The sequence below is a fragment of the Babylonia areolata genome, chromosome 6 (genome assembly GCF_041734735.1).
Source record: "Babylonia areolata isolate BAREFJ2019XMU chromosome 6, ASM4173473v1, whole genome shotgun sequence".
Classification (NCBI taxonomy): domain Eukaryota; kingdom Metazoa; phylum Mollusca; class Gastropoda; order Neogastropoda; family Buccinidae; genus Babylonia; species Babylonia areolata.
Window position 1 is genome coordinate 17,490,386 of NC_134881.1, and position 25,058 is coordinate 17,515,443.

At 44.3% G+C, this 25,058-nt stretch overlaps 1 protein-coding gene across 1 annotated transcript; it reads left to right on the forward strand.

Moving 5' to 3' along the window:
* The first annotated feature begins 10,112 nt into the window (after positions 1 to 10,112).
* LOC143283310 (T-box transcription factor TBX20-like) lies at positions 10,113 to 24,777 on the forward strand. The gene is made up of 8 exons (XM_076589500.1): positions 10,113 to 10,478; positions 14,043 to 14,154; positions 14,877 to 14,993; positions 16,414 to 16,579; positions 16,995 to 17,147; positions 22,151 to 22,215; positions 22,649 to 22,734; positions 22,941 to 24,777. The coding sequence occupies exons 1-8, from the start codon at positions 10,223 to 10,225 to the stop codon at positions 23,354 to 23,356; spliced, it is 1,371 nt and encodes a 456-aa protein (XP_076445615.1). The 5' UTR covers positions 10,113 to 10,222; the 3' UTR covers positions 23,357 to 24,777.
* Positions 24,778 to 25,058: the final 281 nt, after the last annotated feature.

Consider the following 25,058-nt stretch of genomic DNA (forward strand, 5'->3'; position numbering starts at 1 on the left):
ATCATCAGCAAACAAAAAGTCTCTGATGATGTCTGTCATGACCTTCGTTTTTGCTTGAAGCCTTCTGAGGTTAAACAACTTGCCATCTGTTCGGTACTTTAGGCCGATTCCAACATCGCCATCTCTGAAGGCATCAGTAAGCATTGCAGAGAACATAGGCTGAACAGCGTCGGAGCCAGGACGCAGCCTTGCTTGACACCATTTGTGACAGCAAAAGGAGCAGATGTTTCGCCATTGTCCTGGACTCGAGCCTGCATGCTTTCATGGAATTGGCTGACCAAGGAAATAAATTTCCGAGGGCATCCGTACTTGGCCATGATCTTCCACAGTCCCTCTCTACTCACAGTGTCGAAGGCCTTAGTGAGGTCGACATAGAAGGAGAACAGATCAGCATTTTGCTCCTGACATTTCTCTTGCAGCTGCCTTGCAGCAAACACCATGTCGGTGGTTCCGCGCTCTTTCCGGAATCCACATTGGCTCTCAGGCAAATGACCCTGGTCAAGGTGTGCTGTGAGGCGGTTTAGTAGGATCCTGGCAAGTATCTTGCCTGCGATGGAGAGCAAGGAAATGCCCCGATGGTTATCACAGGCTTGCCAGTTCCCCTTTCGCTTGTACAAGTGAATGATAGATGCATCTTTGAAATCCTGGGGGATCGTCTCTTCTTTCCACATGAGTGAGTACAGCTGATGGAGCTTCTCAGTCAGCACAGTGCCTCCATCCTTGTAGACCTCTGCTGGTATGGAGTCTAAGCCAGGTGCTTTGTCACTGGATAGCAGACGGATTGCTTTCTGGGTCTCAAGAAGTGTTGGCGGATCGTCCAGTGCTTCGTTGATGGGGACTTGTGGGAGACGGTCTATGGCTTCATCATTTATGGAGGCTAAATTAATAATGAAACACGGGAATACAAAAGAGCTCTCTTCCAACAAACTGGGCTGGGAGACTTGCTGTATTCAATGACATGCAGCTGGAGGAAAATCACGCAACAAAAGACATAACTGCTGCATTCGAAAAACAAACGAAACCTATAACAGATACATTTTCAACATGTGGGACTAAAGGCGTGAAGAACCTTTTGAAGACTGCGTTGCTGCCCCGCGATCCCTGATCAAGACATGCAACTAATGTGACAATATGATAGACTCGCTCGAAGGAGATCGCACTGTGCTGGGCATCAACAACAAATCAACAAGAGAACGACTTCTCCAGGGAGTCGGAACCAACTCTCCAGTCCTGCATTTACTAGTGTCATGCAGCAGAAACAACATCACAGCATCTCAGCAGCCGAGTATTATGAAAGCAGATGAGCTAACAGCAAACGCTCATGCTGTATCTCCTAAAAGTCAGGAGACCTTGAAGAAGAAGGCACCCTGCAAGTTTTACGCCCAGACTCTTTTCCTGAAGGGCTTGGTGAACTATGCAAGGAGGAGACCACCAATCCAGTGGATATACAAGCCACCTGATGCAGCTGCTTGGTAGTCGCCACAAAGATATATGGAGATCTGCATTGATCAGAGACCACTGTGAACAAAGCTCTCAAGAGGGAACACAATCATCTACATGTCGTGGAAAACATCCTGCCCGAGCTATCAAACGCCAAGGTATTCTCCAAACTTGACCTCAGCAACGCGTACTGGCATTACATCTGGACAATGATTCAAGCCTACCGACAGCATTTCAGACACCTTCGGGTCGGTACCGATGGGAGTGTGTGCTATATGGGACTATGTTAGAAACGTTTGGGTCAAGCTCTGGAAGGCCTCAGTAAGTGGTTGGCGTGTTGGATGATATCACTGTCTACGGTGAAATCAGCGATTTTGAGTCTGCATCCAAAGACCATGACAAGAATCCGCGTGCTCTACTTGAGAGATGCAGTAAACTTGGAATGAGACTCAACAAAGAAAACGCTGAACTATCCAAGATAGAAATCTCTATCCTAAGACACCGTGTGACCAGTGAAGGCCCAGAGAAGGTTGAGGCAGTGCTGAAGATGCCCAAACCCAAGAATGTCGAGATCGTACGTCGCTTCTGTGGATTTTGTGAACTATCTGTCAAAGTTCCTGGCAAAGCTGTCTGGTATCTTGGAGCCCATCAGACAACTTACGCGTGCTGATGTAGAATGGACCTGGACACTGACTCATACCAACGCCTTTGAAACAGTCCAGAAACATATCACTGAAGCCCCTGTTCTGGCCTTCTACAACCCCCTGGAGGAACTGGCTATCAATTGTCATGCAAGATTGTGGCGCAGTTCTTCTGCAGAAAGAGCGCCCAGTGGCTTATGCTTGTTGTGCTTTGACTGATGCTGGAAGCAGATATGGCCAGATTTAGAAAGAAATGCTTGCCATCGTCTTCGTAGTGGAGAAGTTTCACCAGTACACATTTCAACTTCCAGACAAGGTCCAAAGTGATCACAAACCACTTGAAGTCATCCTTCAAAAGTCAATCTCTTCAGCCTCAAGGAGTCTACAAGTCACGGTGCTCAGAATCCTGGGATATGACATCAAAGAAAGCCACTTGAAAGGCAAAGAGATGTTCTTTGTAGATACATTTTTTTCGTGCTCACTTGGATCCCCCTAGCAAGCAAGAAGAACTTCAACTGACAAATCATCATGCTTGACTTTTTTCCCACCAGAAAAGAAAGACTCATAAGATTGAAAGATAATAATAATAATGGATATTTATATAGCACACTATCCAGAAATCTGCTCTAGGTGCTTTACAAAAACGCTTTTGTTAACAAAATACATCATATCTATGTTACATACACACACCAAAATGTGACTACACACACACACACACACACACACACACACACACACACACACACACACACACGCTGCATACATACATTTTAACATACATGTGTATCTAACAGCTACCCTAACACATACGCACACATAGGCAGGCACAAACTTACATAAACACACGCACACGCACACACAATACACATTCATATACATGCATGTAGTTATGTACACATACATATGTATACACACATAGTCAAGCACAGCTAACGCAAAGGAAGTGGACCTGCCACAATTGAACTTACTGCTGAGGGAAAAGGTGAGTTTTGAGACGGGATTTAAAAAGATGCGAGGGAATCAGAATGACCGAGGTTATCAGGGAGCTTGTTCCACGTCTTTGGCGATTGAAAAGAAAACGATCTGTGTCCATAGGTCTTACAGGATGCCACAGACAACGATGAGAATCTTCGAAAACTAAGTTCGTCATCATGACTTGAAGAAAAATCCAGTAAACCAACTGAACTGACTCCCTTTCACAATTTTCATAATGACAGTTTGCAGGATGGACTGATCCTAAAACGAAACAGAGTTGCGGTGCCATGCAGCCTACTTCGGAGATGAAGCAACCACTCCACTCAATCCACTATGGGATTGACTCCTGCCCAAAAAGAGCCAGAGAATGCTGGGAATGACAGGTGACATGAAACACTTCATCTCGGCACGTATGAGACTCACCAAACTTACCAGTCAGCAAACCAGCCGGAAACATTCCAGCTTTATGAACTCCCATCGCGAAAGTTGACCTGTTTGAGTCAATGGGAAGGACGGCTTGGTTATTGTGGACTATCTCACTAAGTACTGGGAGATAAGCTTTGAAAGCACCAAAGCTACCACGGTCATCAGAAAGCTGAAGGCTCACTTCGCCCGCCATGTTCTTCTCTTCTTCTTTCCGTTCCACGACCAACTCTTCTTTCCGTTCCACGACCAACTCTTCTTTCCGTTACACGACCAACATCGACATGCCGATGATTCTGTCGTGGTTGTTGCATGCTGGGTATTTTCGTGTCTCCATAACCCACCGAACACTGACATTGATTACAGGATCTTTAACGAGCGTATTTGATCTTCTGCGTGTGTATACACACGAAGGGGGTTCAGGCACTAGCAGGTCTGCACATATGTTGACCTGGGAGATCGGAAAAATCTCTACCCTTTACCCACCAGGCGCCGTTACCGAGATTCGAACCCGGGACTCTCAGATTGAAAGTCCAGCGCTTTAACCACTCGGCTATTGCGCCCGTGCATTGTTGTCACGGACGACAGACCACAGTTAACACCCGAAAAATTCAGTGACTGCACTCAGCTGAGTGGTGGTTTGGACGCTAGTCATTCGGATGAGATGACAAAGCGATGTCTCCCGTGTGTAACATGCATGCGTGCAGTGCACGTAAAAGAATCAAAGGCAACAAAAGGATTGTCCCTTGCAAATTTTTTGTAGAAAATCCCCTTTGATAGGAAAACAGATATACTCGCAGAGAAAAAAAAAGAGAAAGAAAGAGGTGTCGCTGCTCTATAGCCACGAGCACTCCCTGCATGTGACAATACAACACACACACACACACACACACACACACAATCCAGTTTAACTTGAACATACAGACATGCATGCAGACTCCGAACAGTTCAACACAATTGCAGACAACTTGAGACTGTGGGAAAACCTCAAGTACGAGACAGGTCGACCATTGAAGTCTGATAACTGCACGGCTCGAGTGTCGCTCGCTTTGTTATCATGTCGCTGGTTCGCTACCCGAAAAACAGGGCCCGTACCCGTCTCTTGCTACCCAAAGTAACCCCTTTTCCTCACTAGAATACGTACCCTTCAGCATTCATCGTATTTGTCTTGTATGTGGCGTGAGAACCAGACACCGTATGCCCTTACCTGGGAAAATTCACGTTGTTTGTTCTTGGTTCGGTAAGTTGTATATGTTTTATATGTGTGAGTATAAAAGGAAGGAAAATATCAATGTAAGCCTGTTTTTATCCATTTTTTGAAATATTGATTGATTTATTCATTTGTTTGATTATTTATTCATTATTCGTTTTATTTGCTTAATTAAAACATCCATTTATTGGAAGAAGATTTTTTCTTCCTTATATATCCAATTATTGACCTGTCCATTTAATTATTTATCGTTTTGTTTGCTTATGAATTCATAACATTCATTTATTCGGAGAAGAACGATTTGATTTAGTTGTATTTATCTGCTTGTTTGTTTATTTACTTTATTCATTTATTTATTACTTTATTATATGTATTTATTCATCCATTCTTTTGTTTGTTTGTCTGTCTATTCACTGACTTATTCATACCTTCCATTTATTGAGAAAAGAACATTTCAATTTAGTTGCTTGGTGCTGAAAACTCATTATGTTATTTATCTATTTATCTATTCATTTATTCGTTTGTTCGTTTTCTTTTCTTTTCTTATACCGTTGTAATTTTTGTGTGATTCAACCTATGTCTCGCGTGCATCAGAAAAAAAACATTTTTTCTTATCATTTCATGTTGTACATTGCATTCAACAGGAAACTGTTTTTTTTCCTCATCATTATATATATATATAATATGATATAAAATTTGTAATAAAATGAAGGAACAGAAAAGAAAAAAGAAAGAAAATGGGAAAAATAGGATAAAGAATCCATAGCAAATTTTTACTTAAAATGATCTTTTAAATTGTGAACACACACACACACACACACACACACACACACACACACACACACACACACACACGTTATCAAAAAAGGGGGGCCAAGAAATAGGCCTAAAATGTTTTCCGGGTGCAGATAATTGAATTCTGCGAAAAATGATCTGAATTAAAATATAAAGGAAATAGAATGAAACAAAGATGAAAACGAAACTAGTACAAGAGAATATTCAAACGTAAACAGAAACTAGGATACGTGCACAAATGTCTCAGTTGCATGACATTGTGAAATGAGATCCAAGAACATTCTGTAATTTATCTAGAAAAAAAGAAAAGAAACTAGCTGCAATTTAAAAGAAAAGATAACACAAAAACCTCTATTATGATAATAAACGGACCAAATATTTTGATCTTGCTGCGGACGTCAAAGCAAATTATATATATATATATATATATATATATATATATATATATATATATATATATATATATATAAAGAGAAAGATAAAATTGCATTTTGTTGCTACTTGTCATATGTTTAAAACATTCAGGCACTGACCTCGATAACCACCCTCTCTCTCTCTAGTTTAATGCCCCTCTCTTTAATGTGTGTATGTCTAATGTTAAAAGGAAGCATGTATTTCTAAAACCATCATAATTTGATTTAGTTTGCAAAGTTTGTGTTTGTATCATATTTACGCGAACTGTGCATTGGAAAAGGAAATTGAAAAAAAAAAGTTTAACGATGACGGGAATGTAATAATGATAATTGAAAAATCGTTCTTGGATCAAGAAGACGGAATAACAAACGAAGTTATTATATCTTTCACGCCAGGGTGAACGGAAAATAGTAAAAGATATAATCAGTCGATTAAATTGTCAGCGATACAGAAATATATACAACATCCATTTGACTGAAAACAAGAAAAAGATATTTCTATTCGCGAAGTCGGGTTGTAATGACGAATGGATGAAACATTTGGATGTTTATTTATGTTTATAGTTTCTTTCTTTTCTTTTTTCTTTACATACAAGTTTCAGTTTCAATGAGGTGTTAAAGCGTGCGGAGTGATCCATATACGCTACACCACATCTGCTCAAAAAACAACAACAGATGCCTGATCTTCGGTTAAGCACAACCCGCTGATCAGGTCCTACGTTGAGTGTGTGTACAACATTACCATAGAATGACTATAAAAATGATAGGGGAAATAAATGAACAATTAAAAAGGGATTAAACAAATAATAAATAAACGTACTAAATAAAAAGTAAAGTAACTTAGTTTAAAAAAAATTTGAAACAACAAGAAAACAAAACGCCCGCGCGCACGCACACACACACACACACACACACACACACACACACACACACACACACACACACACGCACACACTCACGAACGCACGCACACACTTTTCTCTTTCATATTAAAAACGAAGAAAAAAAACACACAACAGAATAAAAGTAGGAACGAGTCACATGTAAGAAATATAGATTTTTAAAAAAAAGGAGTATCCATTCTTAGATCAGTTATGACAGCAGAAATCACAAGAAAGATAGGAAGACTGAAAAAAAAGAAAAGAAAAAGAAGAGGAAGAAGAAGAAAAAAACCCACACCAAAAAAAAAACAAAACAACCAAAACAAAAAAACAAACAAAAAAACCAACAACAAAACACACACACACACACAAAACCCACACCAAAAAACAAACACACAAACCAGACAGGAGATGGAATAAGAAATGAAATGACTAAATCTTTAACACCAGGGTTAATGGAAACTTAAAAGGTATAATAAGTCATTAAATGACAAAGGCATGCCTACAAACGATATCCCTATAATCGGAAAGTAGGAATTTCGCAGTATTAATCCCCCCCCCCCACCCCCCCAAAAAAAAAACAACAACAACAAACCCAAAACAAACCCAAAACAAACATAACAAAAACAAACAAACAAACAAACAAAAAACAAACAAACAAAACAAAAAAAACAACAACCAAATAAACAAAACAATCATTTTAACGAAATCGGCCCAGAAGATTTCTGTTTCCTGTAAATGTGGAGCGACCTGGAGGTAAACTGAACAGAACACACACAAAAAAAGATTAATATCTTGGTATGATTTTTCAACAAAATTGGTATTCTTGACTACCACAAGGACACTAATCCTAACAAAGGAACAATAAAGGTCATTCACACTTTAAGTGATTCATTGAAAAAAAGGCCATGTAAAGTGGATATAATAGAATATGTATTTTACAAAATAATAACGTTATCCTCAGTCTCCCGTTTAGTTTTTATGAACAAGATTATTTTGGATCTTTGTGATTAATACACGGTTATCAAGACGGTTTCCTTGCGAAAGCCTTCACAAATTATTATTCACACACACACACACACACACACACACACACTATCACACACATTGTCATTTGATAAGGCTATGAGTCCGTTTACTTGTTTGTCTGATTATTCATTACACACATTGTTCTCATATTGTTCATATCAGTTTATTCTTCATGTATTCATTCATCAATGCAATGACAGGTTGTTTTTTTCCTGTTTGATGTGACGAAGGAGAAGAAGCCTGATGGAAACCTTGGCACATTCATTTCGTTTTAATGTTGTAGCTACACACACACACACAGACACAGGCAGAGACACAGACAGACAGACACACACACATACACACTCTCTCTCTCAAGGCCTGAGCAGCACGAGTATGTGGAGTTCAGGCATATGCCCCTCCCCACTCCCCAGTCCACAAACTCTCTTCAACCCCAAACCTCTCTCCCATTACACATGTAACATAATCAGATATGGTGTAGCGTCTGTACGGATCAGTACGGTACGTTTTGACGTCTCATTGAAATTGAAACTGATACACATCAACTCTAATCGTTTGTTGAGTCATTTATTTATACGCTATCTTCTGTTTGTTCTGTCGAAGGAAAAGAGACCTGACGGAAACATGTCTGTTGGCACAGTTTGAAGATCGAGGACCATCGTTCGTCCTTATGAATGACTGAAGCCGAGTCTTGAGCCAAGGTGGTACGGATGGCCAACGTGAGAACATACTGTTGGTCTCCACGGCTTCAGTGTGCTAGGACCATTGTTAGAGTCATCCCCAGTCTCTGTGCCACAGCCACCAGCGCGTGGGGACTGCTGTTATCATGATGCTGATTGCCTGTACAAGTGACTTCAGCCTGTGAGGACCGCTGTTATCATGATGCTGACTGCCTGTACAAGTGACTTCAGCCTGTGAGGACCGCTGTTATCATGATGCTGATTGCCTGTACAAGTGACTTCAGCCTGTGAGGACCGCTGTTATCATGACGCTGATTGCCTGTACAAGTGACTTCAGCCTGTGAGGACCGCTGTTATCATGATGCTGATTGCCTGTACAAGTGACTTCAGCCTGTGAGGACCGCTGTTATCATGATGCTGATTGCCTGTACAAGTGACTTCAGCCTGTGAGGACCGCTGTTATCATGATGCTGATTGCCTGTACAAGTGACTTCAGCCTGTGAGGACCGCTGTTATGATGCTGATTGCCTGTACAAGTGACTTCAGCCTGTGAGGTCCGCTGTTATCATGATGCTGATTGCCTGTACAAGTGACTTCAGCCTGTGAGGACCGCTGTTATCATGATGCTGATTGCCTGTACAAGTGACTTCAGCCTGTGAGGACCGCTGTTATCATGATGCTGATTGCCTGTACAAGTGACTTCAGCCTGTGAGGATCGTTGTTGTCATCGTGGTTAGTCACTGTGCCAAAGCCTTCCGTGCGCTCAGCTCCAGCACAAGTGGCTAAAGTGTGTGAAGACCTTTGTCATAGTTAAATCTGCTCAATCCTTGGGTGTGTGAGGACCATAGTTATAGTAATCCCCAATCCCTGTACCAAAGCCTTCAGTGTGTGAAGACCATAGTTATAGTAATCCCCAATCCCTGTACCAAAGCCTTCAGTGTGTGAGGACCATAGTTATAGTTATCCCCAATCCCTGTACCAAAGCCCTCATTGAGTGAAGACCATAGTAATAGTAATCCCCAATCCCTGTACCAAAGGCTTCACTGAGTGAAGACCATAGTTATAGTAATCCCCAATCCCTGTACCAAAGCCTTCATTGAGTGAAGACCATAGTTATAGTAATCCCCAATCCCTGTACCAAATCCTTCATTGAGTGAAGACCATAGTAATAGTAATCCCGTGTTTGAGGACCATAGTCATAGTCATGCTTAGTCCCTGTGCCAAAACCTTCAGTGTGTGAGGACCATAGTCATATCCATGCTTAGTCCCCGTGCCAAAACCTTCAGTGTCTGAGGACCATAGTGACAGTCACGTTCAGTCCCTGTGCCAAAGCCTTCAGAGTGTGAGGACCGTGGTCATAGTCATGCTCAATCTCCGTGCCAAAGCCTTCAGTGTTTGAGGACCATGGTCATAGTCATGCTCAGTCCCCGTGCCAAAGCCTTCAGTGTGTGAGGACCATAGTGACAGTCATGCTCAGTCCACGTGCCAAAGCCTTCAGTGTCTGAGGACCATGGTCATAGTCATGCTCAGTCCCCGTGCCAAAGCCTTCAGTATGTGAGGACCATAGTGACAGTCATGCTCAGTCTCCGTGCCAAAGCCTTCAGTGTCTGAGGACCATAGTGACAGTCATGCTCAGTCCACGTGCCAAAGCCTTCAGTGTCTGAGGACCATGGTCATAGTAATGCTCAGTGTCTGTGCCAAAGCCTTGAGTGTCTGAGGACTCATAGTCATAGTCATGCTCAGTCCCCGTGCCAAAGCCTTCAGTGTCCAGAGCTTGCTGGCTCCTACTGAAGGACCGGACCACAAGCCTCCTCCCCCTGCCCACCTCGCCCAGAACACAGCCCTGGGTGAGAACGAGGCTCAGTGGTCCGCTCACATGACGAAGTGTGATCCGAACCTCGCGGTGAGGAGAGCGCCACGCCCCGAGGAGTGCTGCTGTGACGTAGAACACACGTCATTGTGTCGTCATCCGTCCGTCGTCACGACAGCAGGTAACTGATTTAACTGATGTGGCCTGCAGGTATATAATCGATGTTTTTGACATGGTCATCTTGTGCTGTTTGAATTTCTTGCTGGATTCGTGCTAATTGTTACCGTTTTTGTTTTTGTTTTTTTTCATGTGCTGGATACGTGCACGAGGATACACTCATACACAAAATTATTACTGTTCGCGCCAAAACAAAACAAAACAACCCCCCCCTCCTCCCCCCCTGTCCCCCCAACCCCCCCAAAAAACAACAACAACAACAACAAACAACAACAACAACAAAAAACACACCCAACAACAACAAACAAATAAAACACACACACACACACACACACCCCACCCCCCAAAATGTAATCGAGCTGCTCGTCATTTTATGTGTGTCTTTTTGCGGTCTTCAAAAACGTGCTTTTGTGTTTTTATTTTATTTAAATTTATACTATTTTATTTTATCATTAATTTCGGGGGTGGGGGGTGGAATGGGAAGAAGAGGGCTAGGGGATGCATGTTTGCATATTTTGTATGTGTCAACATGATTTTCTTTGCGTAAATTGACATTTTATTGATGAAAATATTTGGATCATAATTATATACGATTTTTTCTCTCCCTTCTCCCTTTTGTGTTGCTCATAGTATTTGTTGTTTTGTTGTTGTTTTTCATTAAACACAAGAACCTGATTGACAAAATCTTATCTAATAAGAAAATATAAAAGAAGCTTTGCACTTTGTACTATTCACTTTTTTTGACGGAAGTTATATTGTTGCTGGAAATGTTAATGAAAAGCTTTACATCGACACCGACGTACTGTCATAAACCTATCGTAATAAAATAAAATAAAATAAATAAAGAAGAAGAAAAAAAGGGAAAAAATCACGAAAAACGAAGACATTACATTTATGAAAGAAAAATTCGTCAACACTGAGATGGGCAACAGCTGCTCAGTCTTTAGCGTTACTTAAATCACACAGCCTTTTACACGTACGTAAATAAACCCACTGAGACCAACCCGAGGAGCTGTGATGTTGATCCCTCAACCTGGGATGTGGTAACCAAGGCCTGACAAAACGCGTTGGTTTACGCTGCTGGTCCGGCATCTGTTCAGCAGATGTTGTGTAGCGTGTATGGATTTATCCGAACCCTGCGACGCCTCCTTGAGTAACTGAACTAAACTGAACTGGGCAGCGACGACCAAAAAGCGCGACCGACGAAGACATGTCTGCGCAAAGGAGATGAACAATTTTGAGGCAAACAGCTCTTCAAAACAAACAGAAGAGGTACAGACAAGGGACTGTACCCTTGGTCTCTTTTCCCTGCAGTGTGTGGAGACGGTTTTGTTCATCCAGCATCGGTGTTCACTCACACCTCAGGACCCATTCCAGTAAAGGAAGAAGTCTGTGCTTCCTCTACTCGTTCGTCCTGCCAGCGAAAGACTCTCTACAGGCTCCCATCCAATGTACCAGCTGTAAATGAGCTGTTCACCTTATTAAAAAATTTACAGAAAATATTCTTTCTGGTGGACAAAACGAATATTCACGGCGTGCGGACCGAATAAAACTAGGTGCGTCTGAACAATAATGACGAAGCCCTCATTTGTAGTTCGGTGACCATGTTCTGGAGTTCAGCGCGAGAAGTGGAACTTTACGACCCCTTGGAAAGAAAAACAACAGTATCAGTAGCTCAAGGAGGCGTCACTGCGTTCGGTCAAATCCATATACGCTACACAACATCTGCCAAGCAGATGCCTGACCAGCAACGTAACCCAACGCTCTTAGTCAGACCTTGAGAAAAAAAAAGCACACACACACACACACACACACACACACACAACACAACACAACACACACACACACACACACACACACACACACACACACACACACACACACACACATATATATATATATAAATTAAATTTAGAAAAAATAATAAATAAATAAATTTAAAAAAAGATAAATACATAAAATACTACTCATAATAAATACATAAAATACTAATACTAATAATATTTATAAGGTGCAAAATCTTGATGAAGTCTATTCTACGCGCACACACACACAAAAAGACAACGATGATGATAAATAAGCAAATAAATGTTAAACATGCAGACACACACCCACACATACACGCACACACATGCATAACAGATATGCAACAAACATGCAGTTTCACAGATATGAAAACACAATCAAATACACAAACGTACATGAGCCCCAACACACACACACACATACACATACACACAACAACAACAACAACAAAACCCTTAATGTGAAGTCGTCCAGGGCTTGGTCCGTCTGGGCGTTGTTACGGGATAATTACGCTTTGGGCCTATAAATACTGCTCGGGCATCCGCTCAGCAAAACATGGTGTAGCGTATATGGATTTGTCCGAATGCGGTGACGGCTCTTGCGAAACCGAACTGAATTCTGTGATTTTGGTCCTTTGCCCCAAACTCACTCTCGCCCATCTCCGAGCCAGGGATGTCTGCCCCCCCCCCCACTCCCACCCCCCACCCCCCAAGCCCGACATTTCATTTAATTTCATTATCTATTTGCTTACTTGTCTTTATTTTCTTTTATTTTTAGATTTATTTACTTGTTTATTTTAATTTATGTATTTTTGTTCTCTCCTCAAGGCCTAAGCGCATTGTGTTACGCAGCTGCTTGGGCATCTGCTTTGCAGATGTGATGGAGTATATATGGATTTGTCCGAACGCTGTGACGCCTCCTTGAGTAACTGAACGGAACTTTGCCAGGGGACAACACGTTCGTTGCCATGCGGGATTCTTTTTCAGCGCACCAAACACGTGCTGCACACGGCACCTCGCTTTTATCGACTCATCCGTCCGAATGACCAGACGCTCAGTTCGATTTTCCAGTCCAACATATGGGAGAAAGAGAGAGAGAGCGGGAATCGAACCAAGACCGTCATGGGTTCTGTATTGGCAAATGAGTGCCCCCCTCCCCCGGGCGCAATAGCCGAGTGGTTAAAGCGTTGGATTTTCAATTTGAGGGTCCCGGGTTCGAATCTCGGTAACGGCGCCTGGTGTTAAAGGGTGGAGATTTTTCCGATCTCCCAGGTCAACATATGTGCAGACCTGCTAATGCCTGAACCCCCTTCGTGTGTATGCGCACGCAGAAGATCAAATACGCACGTTAAAGATCCTGTAATCCATGTCAGCGTTCGGTGGGTTATGGAAACAAGAATATACCCAGCATGCACACCCCCGAAAACGGAGTATGGCTGCCAACATGGCGGGGCAAATAAGCAAAAACGGTCATACACGTAAAGCGTTACATGTCTGTCTGAGTGTGTATGCGTGTGCGCCTGAAATCTGATTGAATGACGCAGGAAACGAATGATGAGCGCCCAGTGGCAGCCGTCAGTCGGCTCTACCCAGGTAGGCAGCCTGTGGTACAAATGACCCCGTGTTTGTAAAGCGCTTAGAGCTTGGTCTCTGACCGAGAACAGGCGCTATATAAGTATCCACATAAATCAATCAATCAATCTTGATTAACCATTCTGCCACTTTGCTCCTGTGGCTGAGTGGTGTCGATGTGTGGATTGCAGAGGGAGAAGGATGGACAGATGGGGTGGTGGTGAGGGCGGAGCTATGTCACGATGACCTGTGGCATGCTTTCCACTCCCTGGGCACTGAGATGATCATCACCAGGGCTGGCAGGTGGTGTGTGTGTGTGTGTGTGTGTGTGTGTGTGTGTGTGTGTGTGTGTGTGTGTGTGAGAGAGAGAGAGAGAGAGAGAGAGAGAGTTTGTGCGTGTGTGTCAGTGCGCGCGCGATTGCGCGTGCATATGTGTGCATCCGTCCGCCCGTCCGTCCGTGCGTGCGTGCGCGCGCGCGCGTGTGTGTGTTTAAGTTGTGTGAGAGAGTTTATGCGTGTGTGTGTCAGTACGCGCGCGCGCGTGTGTGTCTATGTGCGCGTTCATGTGTGTCAGTGTGTGCGTGCGTACGCGTGTGCTCGTAAAATACTGTCAAATATTCCTAATGACAGAGAGAGAGAGAGAGAGAGAGAGAGAGAGCGATAGATAGACAGACAGAGACAGTGACAAACAGACTGAGACAAATAGAGACAAAGAGACAAAGAGAGAGAGAGAATGAATGAATGAATGAATGAATGAAAGAATTTTCTTTAATGAAGGAAATGGAATAAGTAAGGAAAGGAAATGTTTTTTTTCATCCGGCCCTCAGGGCAAAGAAATTCAACAAGCAAACAAAACTAAATAAAACAAATACAATTATGCTACTACTACTTCTGGAGAGAGAACGAGCGAGCAATTCCGTTTCGAAATTTTATCCATAATTATGAATACGCTAAATTCAACGAGCAATAGCACAATTCAGTAGAAGACACCACACACAAAAAAGTATAGAAAATGTTATTTGCAGACGAATGTTTCCCACGATTCGTCTGCACGTGGCAGGATTGGAAGCCAGCGCCCTCTACCGGTTGTCCATGGAGTTCGCTCCCTGTGGACTTTGCAAATATCGCTATGTCTACCACAGGTGAATTTGTGTTTTCCCTCTTGTGTCGTGTCTCTTGGCTTACTGGCTCACACACACACACACACACACACGCACACACACACACACACACACACACACACACACACACACACGCGCGCGCGCGCGCGCGCATGTATAATTGAGTGGATTTTACTGCGAAATGTTTACGGCCAGTGATAAATTCTTTCATTGCTGTGGGTTATTTTACGTGCACAAAGTGTATGCTACACACTCCCGACGCTTCGGTTTAAAGTCTCATTTGATTGACTAGCGTCCAGCCCACCAATCAAGGTCTAATGGACGAGGGAGAGAAAATGCTGGCGAGTGTGGTGTTCGACTGGATGCAGCGCCCTCAGTGAGATCCTCTCGCTTCCCAGATGGATGCTTACCACATGGCCACACTCCACACATTGGACATACAAGCAATACTTAAGTGAGGGCACATCTTGCAATAACGTTTCGTATTTAAGAGCATATAGTTACGGATGTGCTTATTTGTTTATACATATATATATATATATATATAAATATATATATATATATATATATAATATATATATATCTATCTATATCTATATATGTATTTGTATTTCTTTTTATCACAACAGATTTCTCTGTGCGAAATTCGGGCTGCTCTCCCCAGGAAGAGCGCGTCGCTATACTACAGCACCACCCATTTTTTTGCATTTTTCTCCTGCGTGCAGTTTTTTTAATTTGTTTTTCCTATCGAAGTGGATTTTTCTACAGAATTTTGCCAGGAACAACCTTTTTGTTGCCGTGGGTTCTTTTACGTGCGCTGAGTGCATGTTGCACACGGGACCTCGGTTTATCGTCTCATCCGAATGACAAATGTATATATAATGTGTTTTTATCATTCGTATTATTATTTCTTTAACTATTTGTTTTTTGTTTAAATTTTAAATTTTTTTTAAAGATTCTGTTTTATATCTGTTCTTATATTTTATTTCAAGTTATTTATTCGTTGGCGACTGTTGCTTTAGTCAGGGTAGTTGGTGAGCCAACTCTCAGCATATATCACAGATTGACAAAAGCTTACATTTAGGCCAACTGCAATGTGAGAGTTGTATGATCAATGGTTTGTCCATTGCAATGGGAAGTCATTTACAGCTTAGTCTTTTGTGAAGGGCTAAGAATCTCAAACTAGGAGGCAAGATTCCACTGGCTCTTCGTGCTGCAGCCTTGGGGGCTAGCTGGCCTTTGGGAACCACCCCATCGCCGACTGTCCTAAAACCCTCTTGGCCGAGACAGTGGGGGATGTGACTTGGGCAAGACACTCTCCACTCTAATCGAATTCTAGCCCAGATAGTCGGGACAGCAGTTGCCCCCTCTGCTGTTCTGATGGTCATAGTCGGACACAACTGACTATCATACAGTGACAGGGTGTGCCATGACTTCACAGCTCCAGGTGGATGGTGGCGGGAGTGGTGGAGGAAGGGGAGGGGAAGGAGGGGGAACGGATCTACACCCACCCCGACAGCCCGCTGCCAGGCCACGCCCTCATGTCACGGACCGTAACCTTTGAGAGGGTCAAGCTGACCAACAGCACGTGCCCGGCTCCAGGTCAGGTCAGTCCGAGAAAGAGAGACTCCGGGTCAATTGTTTGGAGTGTCTGACTGATGTCGGCTGTGCTCGTAAGGCACACACACACACACACACACAAACACACACACACGCACGCACGCACGCACGCACGAACGCACGCACGCACGCACACATACACAGATAGAGACAGAGACAGAGAGAGAAGACAGAGAGAGAGACCGAGAGATTCATACAAACAGATAGACAACAGACAAAGAGAGACAGACAGAGAAATAAAAAGAGGGGTAGAGAGAGGAGAGAGAGAGAGAAAGAGATAGAGAGACATATATATATATATATATATATATATATATATAGAGAGAGAGAGAGAGAGAGAGAGAGAGAGAGTTCTTCCCCACACAAACAACTTCATTGTCTATTTACAACTGTTTTTGCCAGGTCTCGTTAACATCAATGCAGAGGTTCCAACCAAAAATCCACATAGAAAAGTTATCAGCAGGAAGCGGTAGTGACGTCACAGCCCCACTGCGCATGACTTTCATCTTTCCACAGACTTCCTTCATGGCCGTCACTGCTTACCAAAACCAGCAGGTCAGTCATAAATCTGTTCACTAATAATTGTGGAGTTGAGTGATGGCCAGGAGGTAACGCGTCCGCATTGGAAGCGAGAGAATCTGAGCGCGCTGCTTCGAATCACGGCTCAGCCACCGATATTTTCTCCCCCTCCACTAGACCTTGAGTGGTGGTCTGGACGCTAGTCATTCGGATGAGACGATAAACCGAGGCCCCGTGTGCAGCATGCACTTAGCGCACGTAAAAGAACCCGCGACAACAAAAGGGTTGTTCCTGGCAAAATTCTGTAGAAAAATCCACTTCGACAAGAAAAACAAATTAAAATGCACGCAGGGGGGAAAAATGGGTGGCGCTGTGGTGTAGCGACGCACTCTCCCTGGGGAGAGAGCAGCCCGAATTTCACATACAGAAATCTGTTGTGACAAAAAGAGAAATACAATACAATACAATAATAATTGGTAGATCATTAGTCAGAGTAATGAATTTAGGGCCTGATGCACACGTGTGGAGTGGTGGCCTAGTGGTAACGCATCCGCCTTGGAAGCGAGAGATCTGAGCGTTCGGGTTCGAATCCCACACTTGCCACAATTTCCCCTCCCTCCACTAGAGCTTGCGTGGTGGTCTGGATATTAGTCATTCGGATCAGACGATAAACCGAGGCCCCGTGTGTGCTCTGAACGCGTGTAAAAGATTCCACGGCAACAAGAGAGTTACCCCCGGAAAACAAATTCGTCGTAAAATCCGCATATTCACGTGATGTGGGGAAAGGGGGGGGGGAACTAGATAAAATTTCTATCCACTCTTTTGGCACTGATGAGATTCGAACCCCCAACCTCACTTGCTTTCGAGACATAATTCCTGACTTGTGACCACACAGCCACCGCCCGTCGTACGGTTTGAGCGGAAGTGGGGAAACGGTAAGAGATAGGGGGGAGCACTCCAAAGCACGACGTGAAGAGTTGTCTGGTCAGGACTACAAAGGAGGCGCCGAGAGCCGAGAACACTTCAGTGAACAGCGGGCAGGTGATAGTGTAAAGGGCTGTTGACACTTGGCGCCACCAGGAGTCTTGTTCACCCACGTCTCCCGCCCATTCCCTCTCCCCTCATGACCGATCCTTATCCACCCCATTCCCTCTCCCCTCCTTACCGATCCTTATCCACCCCATTCCCTCTCCCTTCCTTACTGATCCTTATCCACCCCATTCCCTCTCCCCTCCTTACCCATCCTTATCCACCCCATTCCCTCTCCCCTCCTTACCGATCCTTATCCACCCCATTCCCTGTCCCCTCCTGACCGATCCTCATCCACCCCATTCTCTCTCCCCTCCTTACCGATCCTTATCCACCCCATTCCCTCTCCCCTCCTGGATCCCCATTCCCTCTCCCATCCTGACCGATCCTTATCCACCCCATTCCCTCTCCCCTCCTTACCGATCCTTATCCACCCCATTCCCTGTCCCCTCCTTACCGATCCTTATCCACCCCATTCCCTGTCCCCTCCTGACCGATCCTTATCCACCCCATTCCCTCTCCCCTCCTGGATCCCCATTCCCTCTCCCCTCCTTACCGATCCTTATCCACCCCATTCTCTCTCCCCTCCTGGACCGATCCTTATCCACCCCATTCCCTCTCCCCTCCTGACCGATCCTTATCCACCCCATTCTCTCTCCCCTCCTTACCGATCCTTATCCACCCCATTCCCTGTCCCCTCCTGACCGATCCTTATCCACCCCATTCTCTCTCCCCTCCTGGACCGATCCTTATCCACCCCATTCTCTCTCCCCTCATGACCGATCCTTATCCACCCCATTCCCTGTCCCCTCCTGACCGATCCTTATCCACCCCATTCCCTCTCCCCTCCTGACCGATCCTTATCCACCCCATTCCGTGTCCCCTCCTGACCGATCCTTATCCACCCCATTCCCTGTCCCCTTCTGACCGATCCTTATCCACCCCATTCCCTCTCCCTCCTTACCGATCCTTATCCATCCCATTCCCTGTCCCCTCCTGACCGATCCTTATCCACCCCATTCCCTGTCCCCTCCTGACCGATCCTTATCCACCCAATTCTCTCTAATCTTCTGACCGATCCTTATACACCCCGTTCTCTCTCCCCTTCTCACCGAACCTTACTAACTCCCATTCCCTCTGCAAGTTTGACAGGCCTGTCTCTCTCCTCTTTCCTTTCGGCAGGCAATAGTGCGGCGACAGCCAGCTATATTTTTTTTTTTAATGACCTGACTCGGAGGAACACGCGTACGTTTCCAATCTGTCATTGTTTCTGGTAATGACTTTTGATAAACTGATCCGAGGAAAAACGTTTTACGAATGTTTTTTTGAAATTCAGTTTTCGATCTAATTATTTCTGACATAGATTTTTAATGACCTGACCCAGGGGAAAACTTTTTTTCGATTTTTTTTTTTTTAAATACGGTTTTCGATCTATCGTATTTTCTGACATAGGTTTTTGATGAACTGACCTGGGAAAACCTCGTTTTTTTCGTTTAAAAAAAAAACAAAAATTTTTTTTACATACAGTTTTCGATCAATCATTGTTTTGGATGAATGTTTTTTGATGACCTGACCCGCGTGGGACTGATGAGGACGTCAAGAGACAGGCGGACAGGTGACAAGCTGGGAGCGGACAGGTTCACAGATAGCGGTGTCTGTGTGGAGAGGGTTCTTGAGGAGGAGCAGATCCTCAAGGAGCTTCTTCTGCCTGTTGTTATCGGCAGTTCCCTTGGCGGTGGAGATAACACGGGGTCTGCGATGGTGTGGGCTTTATCAGCTCTGCAGCGTCTCACACCCCGTCACTTATCGGCGTCATCATCGTGTTGAACGCTTGTTCCATCACTCTGATAACCTACGCTTGTATTAAGGCCTTCCAGGCGGTGTTGTCTATCGCGTGGAGCACTTGTTGGTCGGTGTGTTAATCTCCAGCCTGTAGATACAGATAGATCCCTTGTTTCTTTATCTCTCTCCTTGTGTCTCGCTCTGTCTTTTTCTCTCTCTCCCTCTCTTCTCGCCTCTCTCTCCCTTCCATCCATGTGCCTTTAAATTTAGTTTGTTTGTGTCGTCCATAAGAGAGAGTGATGTTCGGAAATTGTCTTAATTTTTTTTTTATACAATGCATTTAAATTCAGAGATATTGTGTTGCCTTGATGATATGATTTAAACATCGATTTCGTTTGATGTGACCGTTGATATGAATGTATAACATTTCGGTATGGCTGTGATGTGCTTGTATGTTTATGTACACCACTTGATGAGGGGCTATGGCCTATAATGAATAAAGCATTCGCATTCTCTCTCCCTTCCTGACCCCCTCTGGCTGTCTCTCTCACAGCACCGTAAAGTAAGTGCAGGCTAAAGTCAGACAAGGTCACCTCCTACCGCTCATTTTGATCTGCACCAGCAAATGCTTTTAGCGCGAAAAGAAAAAAACGAAGCAAAAAGGTTCTGTGCATGTTTTAATTGATATATATATATATATATATATACCTCTCCATGCACTGTGAACACCAGGGAGAATACCTCATTGGAGTCAAGTCATTAACTTGTCATCCCTGGTTACTTATGATATCTTTTATCACGCCTTTCCCAGGCATGCTGTGGTCTTTGCTGTTACGTGGAGATAATTCCATTACCATTGTCAGTGTTTACTATCCATTATTTTTGTCAGTACTTGTTTGTTAGTTTATTTCTTTGTTTGTGTGTCCTCGCAGATTATGATGTGTTTCTTTGGAGAAAAAAAAGAGTTATGTCTTTACACACTTTGACGTCATGTCTTGGCACACGGATGACAACGTCAGTTGTGTCTGTGTACAGAGATGACAATGTCAGCATTTTCTGTGGACTCATATATATATTTTTGTATTCAGTATTGCATTGTATTGTATTTATCACATTTCTGTGTGTGAAATTCGCGGCTGCTCCACTCGGGGAGAACGCGTGTCGCCACAGTTCAGCGCCACCTTTTTGTTCTGTGTTCTTGTCTGCAAATGTATTTGCTTCACCAGCAGAGTGGAAATTTTCTACAGAATTTTGCCAGGGACAGCCCTTTCGTTGCAGTGGATGCTTTTAATTTGCGCTGAGTGCAGTGTGCGTACGGGACCTCGGTTTGTCGTCTCATCCGAATGAGTGGGTACCTTTGTCAGCGTTATCTGTGGTATTGTATTGTATTGTATTGTATTGTATTCTATTGTATTGTATTGTATTGTCGCAATAGATTTCTCTGTGTGAAATTCGGCCTGCTCATCCCGGAGATGGGATTTTTTTTTTTACAGAATTTTTGCCAGGGACGATCGTTTTGATGGCGTGGGTTCTTTTACGTGCGCTAAGTGTATGCTGAGCACAAGACCTCGGTTTTTCGTCCATTTAGAAAGACTAGCATGGCACTGGAACCCATGGACACTCGCTTCTTAGTTGGGCGTATTACCACTCGGCCACCACCCCCACTCCACTCCTCGTGACAGACAATGGTGATGATGTCAGTGTTTTCTGTGCACACGCAATAATCATGACGAAACAGTTACTTTTACACACAGGCAATGGTGATGGTGTCAGCGCTGTCTGTGCACACACAATAATCATGACGTAGATGTTACCTGTACACAAAGACAAAGGTCATGGTGTCAGCGTTGTCTGTGCACACACAATAATCATGACGTAATAGTTACCTGTACACACAGACAATGGTGATGGTGTCAGCGTTGCCTGTGCACACACAATAATCATGACGTAAATGTTACCTGCTCACATTATAATGATGATGTCAGTGTCTGTGCACACAGATAATGATGTCAGTTTTATCTGTGCACACACATAGCATGACGTAAATGTTATCTACCCACATATTTCATATTGATGATGTCAGTGTCATCTGTGCACAGAGACCATGACGTCACTGAGTACTCTATGTGCTCATGGTCATAATGTTGGCGTTATCAGTTCCAACAGATCATGTTGTCAGTGTTGTTTGTGCACACAGATCATGATATCAAAGTATTATATCCTCACAGATTACACGCTTGAAGATCGCCAGAAACCCCTTTGCCAAAGGATTCCGCCATGTTGGCAAGCACAAGTAAGTACAGGCTTCACCTTTCAGCCACTTCGAGACGAGGGAGTAAATAGATGGATAGATATAGAGATTGAATGAACAATTAAGAAACAGGCAAATTTATGAATGGTCAGTAGACTGACAAAAACAAATAAAGAAATAAATGTGCTGACCACGAAGTTATTTCGAAACCAATCATCTAACAATGCATATCCACCTACCCACCTACCTACCTAACCAATGAACTAAACAACTAACCACCCAACTAACAAATCAAACCAAACACCTAATTAACTAACTGCCTACCCAGCCAATTTATTTATTTTATTTATTTATATCGACAACTTAATAACAAGCTATCCACCAACCAGCCTTCCTCAGACAAAATCGGGATGAAGAAAATCTTGAAAGGGAGAAAAAGTCCCGACATGTGTAAAGGCTGTGGGTTGTGTTTCAGGAATTCTCTTCCACTGCTGTCACCCACTTTGCCTGTCTCACTGGGTTGGCCGTCTTCTTCCTCTCTCCACTGGTCGACACTGCAAGGTAATGTGGTCATCAGTGTGTGTGTGTGTGTGTGTGAGAGAGTGAGACAGAGAGAGATATATAGAGAGAGAGACAGAGAGAGAGAGAGAGTGTGTGTGTGTGTGTGTGTGTGTGTGTTCTTCCGAAACGTATGACGATATTTCCTTACCACACAAGAGTGACTATTACTTTGCTTCTGATGTTAATTTTTGTTGTTGTTGTTGTAGCCCCACCTACAGATGACTTTCTACCATGGACATGCTTGAGGAAACACGAGGACCACCCTGCATTCCCAGGCAAAGGTCTGAACCCTGCTGCTGAACCGACACTATATGACGTCACCACCAGCCCTCCAGGGGGGCCCTTCCACCCGATGAGCCTGCAGGACTGGAACCCCCGATCCCTCGCACTGTCCCCTCTGGCCCTGTTCCACCCTCCATTGGCACCGCCCCCGTCAACGTTCCCTCCGCAAACAGAGAGTGCGCCCCCGCTGTGCGGCCATCATCCACCGATAAGCCTGGCTGCGTCTCGTGCCGGTGGCTGGAACGTCGGTGAGGCGTGTCAGGAAGTGACGTCAGAAGAAACCGCTGAGATAAAAGATGGCGTTGCTTCCTCTTCCTGTTTGCCGAGACCCAAACACTGAACAACATTATCTACTGGTGGTCAGCCAATTGGTGGTTGTTCTTCTTCCTTCGTGGGCTGTGACTCCCACGGTCTCTCGTATGTATCATTAATAGCTTAGTCTTCTGTGAAGGACTGACTCTCAAACTAAGAGGCAGGATTGCACAGTGCTGCAGCCTTGGGGGCTAGTTTGCCTTTGGGAACAGCCCCAACGCCGACTGTCCTACAACCCTCTTAGCCGAGAGGGTGGGGATGAAACTTGGGCAGGACACTCTCCACTTTTATCAAATGCTAGCCAAGACAGTCGGGACAGCAGATGCCTCCTCTGCTGTTCTGGTGCCAGTTGTATTGCTTGGTTCTAACTTTTTGACAGTTACATGTGACTAAATGCCTACGTTTACCGAACTACGCCATTGGTCAGTTCCATACTACACACAGTTAGTAGCGGTTTACGACCATACTAGGCTCTTCCGTCCGATCAATGCAACTGGCTCCTGGTGATATAGCTGGACACGACTGACTTTCATACATACACGAGTGGGCTTTTACGTGAATGACCGTTTTTACCCCCCCCCCCTTTCCCCCTCCCCTCCCCCATGCAGGAACTGGTTGTTGAACCCTTTCGGCCCACTTGCCAAGACCTGAACACTAAACACCATGATCAAAAAGAGAGTAAAAATCAGTAGGTCGCGAAACAACGCCCTCTCTCTTCCGGCTGCGAAGATGGTGTCGAGGCTGCAAGGGTCAGGGGTCAGGGGTTACACAGGTCTTGGTGTTGGTGAATGGGTGTATCAGTGAAGACAAAGGCAGCATCGTGTGACGTCAGTGTGGCTCGTTCATGACGTACCCTTCAGTGGCGTCGTTCTGAACCCATGATCTGTTCTCTATTTACATTGATTTCCCCGCGAAGAAGCATCAAAGGAACGACCGTATCGTTGGTGTGATGTGTGTGTGTGTGTGTGTGTGTGTGTGTGTGCGTGTGTGTGTGCGTGTGCGTGCGTTGTATGTGTGTGTGTGTGTGTGTGTGCGCGCGCGGGCGAGCGCTCACTGAAAAAAAAGAAGAGAGAGAGGCATCCACACACATTGACCACACATTGGCATACACACACCTTTCCGACCTCCCATTTCCACACTCTTCCTGACACTCACTCACAAGCACGCACTCACACACTGGAACACTCGCACGCACACACATAATTGCACGCACACATACGCAAGCATGCACGCGCAGTCATATACATACGTACACACACACGCTTAATACACACGCATGCATATCTTACCCACTAACCCTGTGGCCCCACTCCCCATTCACATGCACGCACGCTCTCTGTCTCTCTCACACACACATGCCCACTTGCCAAATATACGAGCGTGCTCGCATACACAGACACATACACAGACACACAGCAACACACACACAAACTGCTTCATGACATAATATTATCGTCGCCAGTACAGTTGATGTTTATATATATATATATATATATATATATATATATATATATATATATATATAGTGACACTCGCTGGCGACAATATGTGCCCATTTGCGACAAATTTGGCAGCGAGGGAGGGCACATAATTTTATTGTCGCCGGCGACAATACATTCCAGGAGACAATATATGCAGCAACACTCGTTTTGTTTTTGTTTTGTCGTTCAGTCCGTTTCCATTTGTTTGTGACAATTGCGGCAACGACAATGGCGCGGAAATAAACGCAG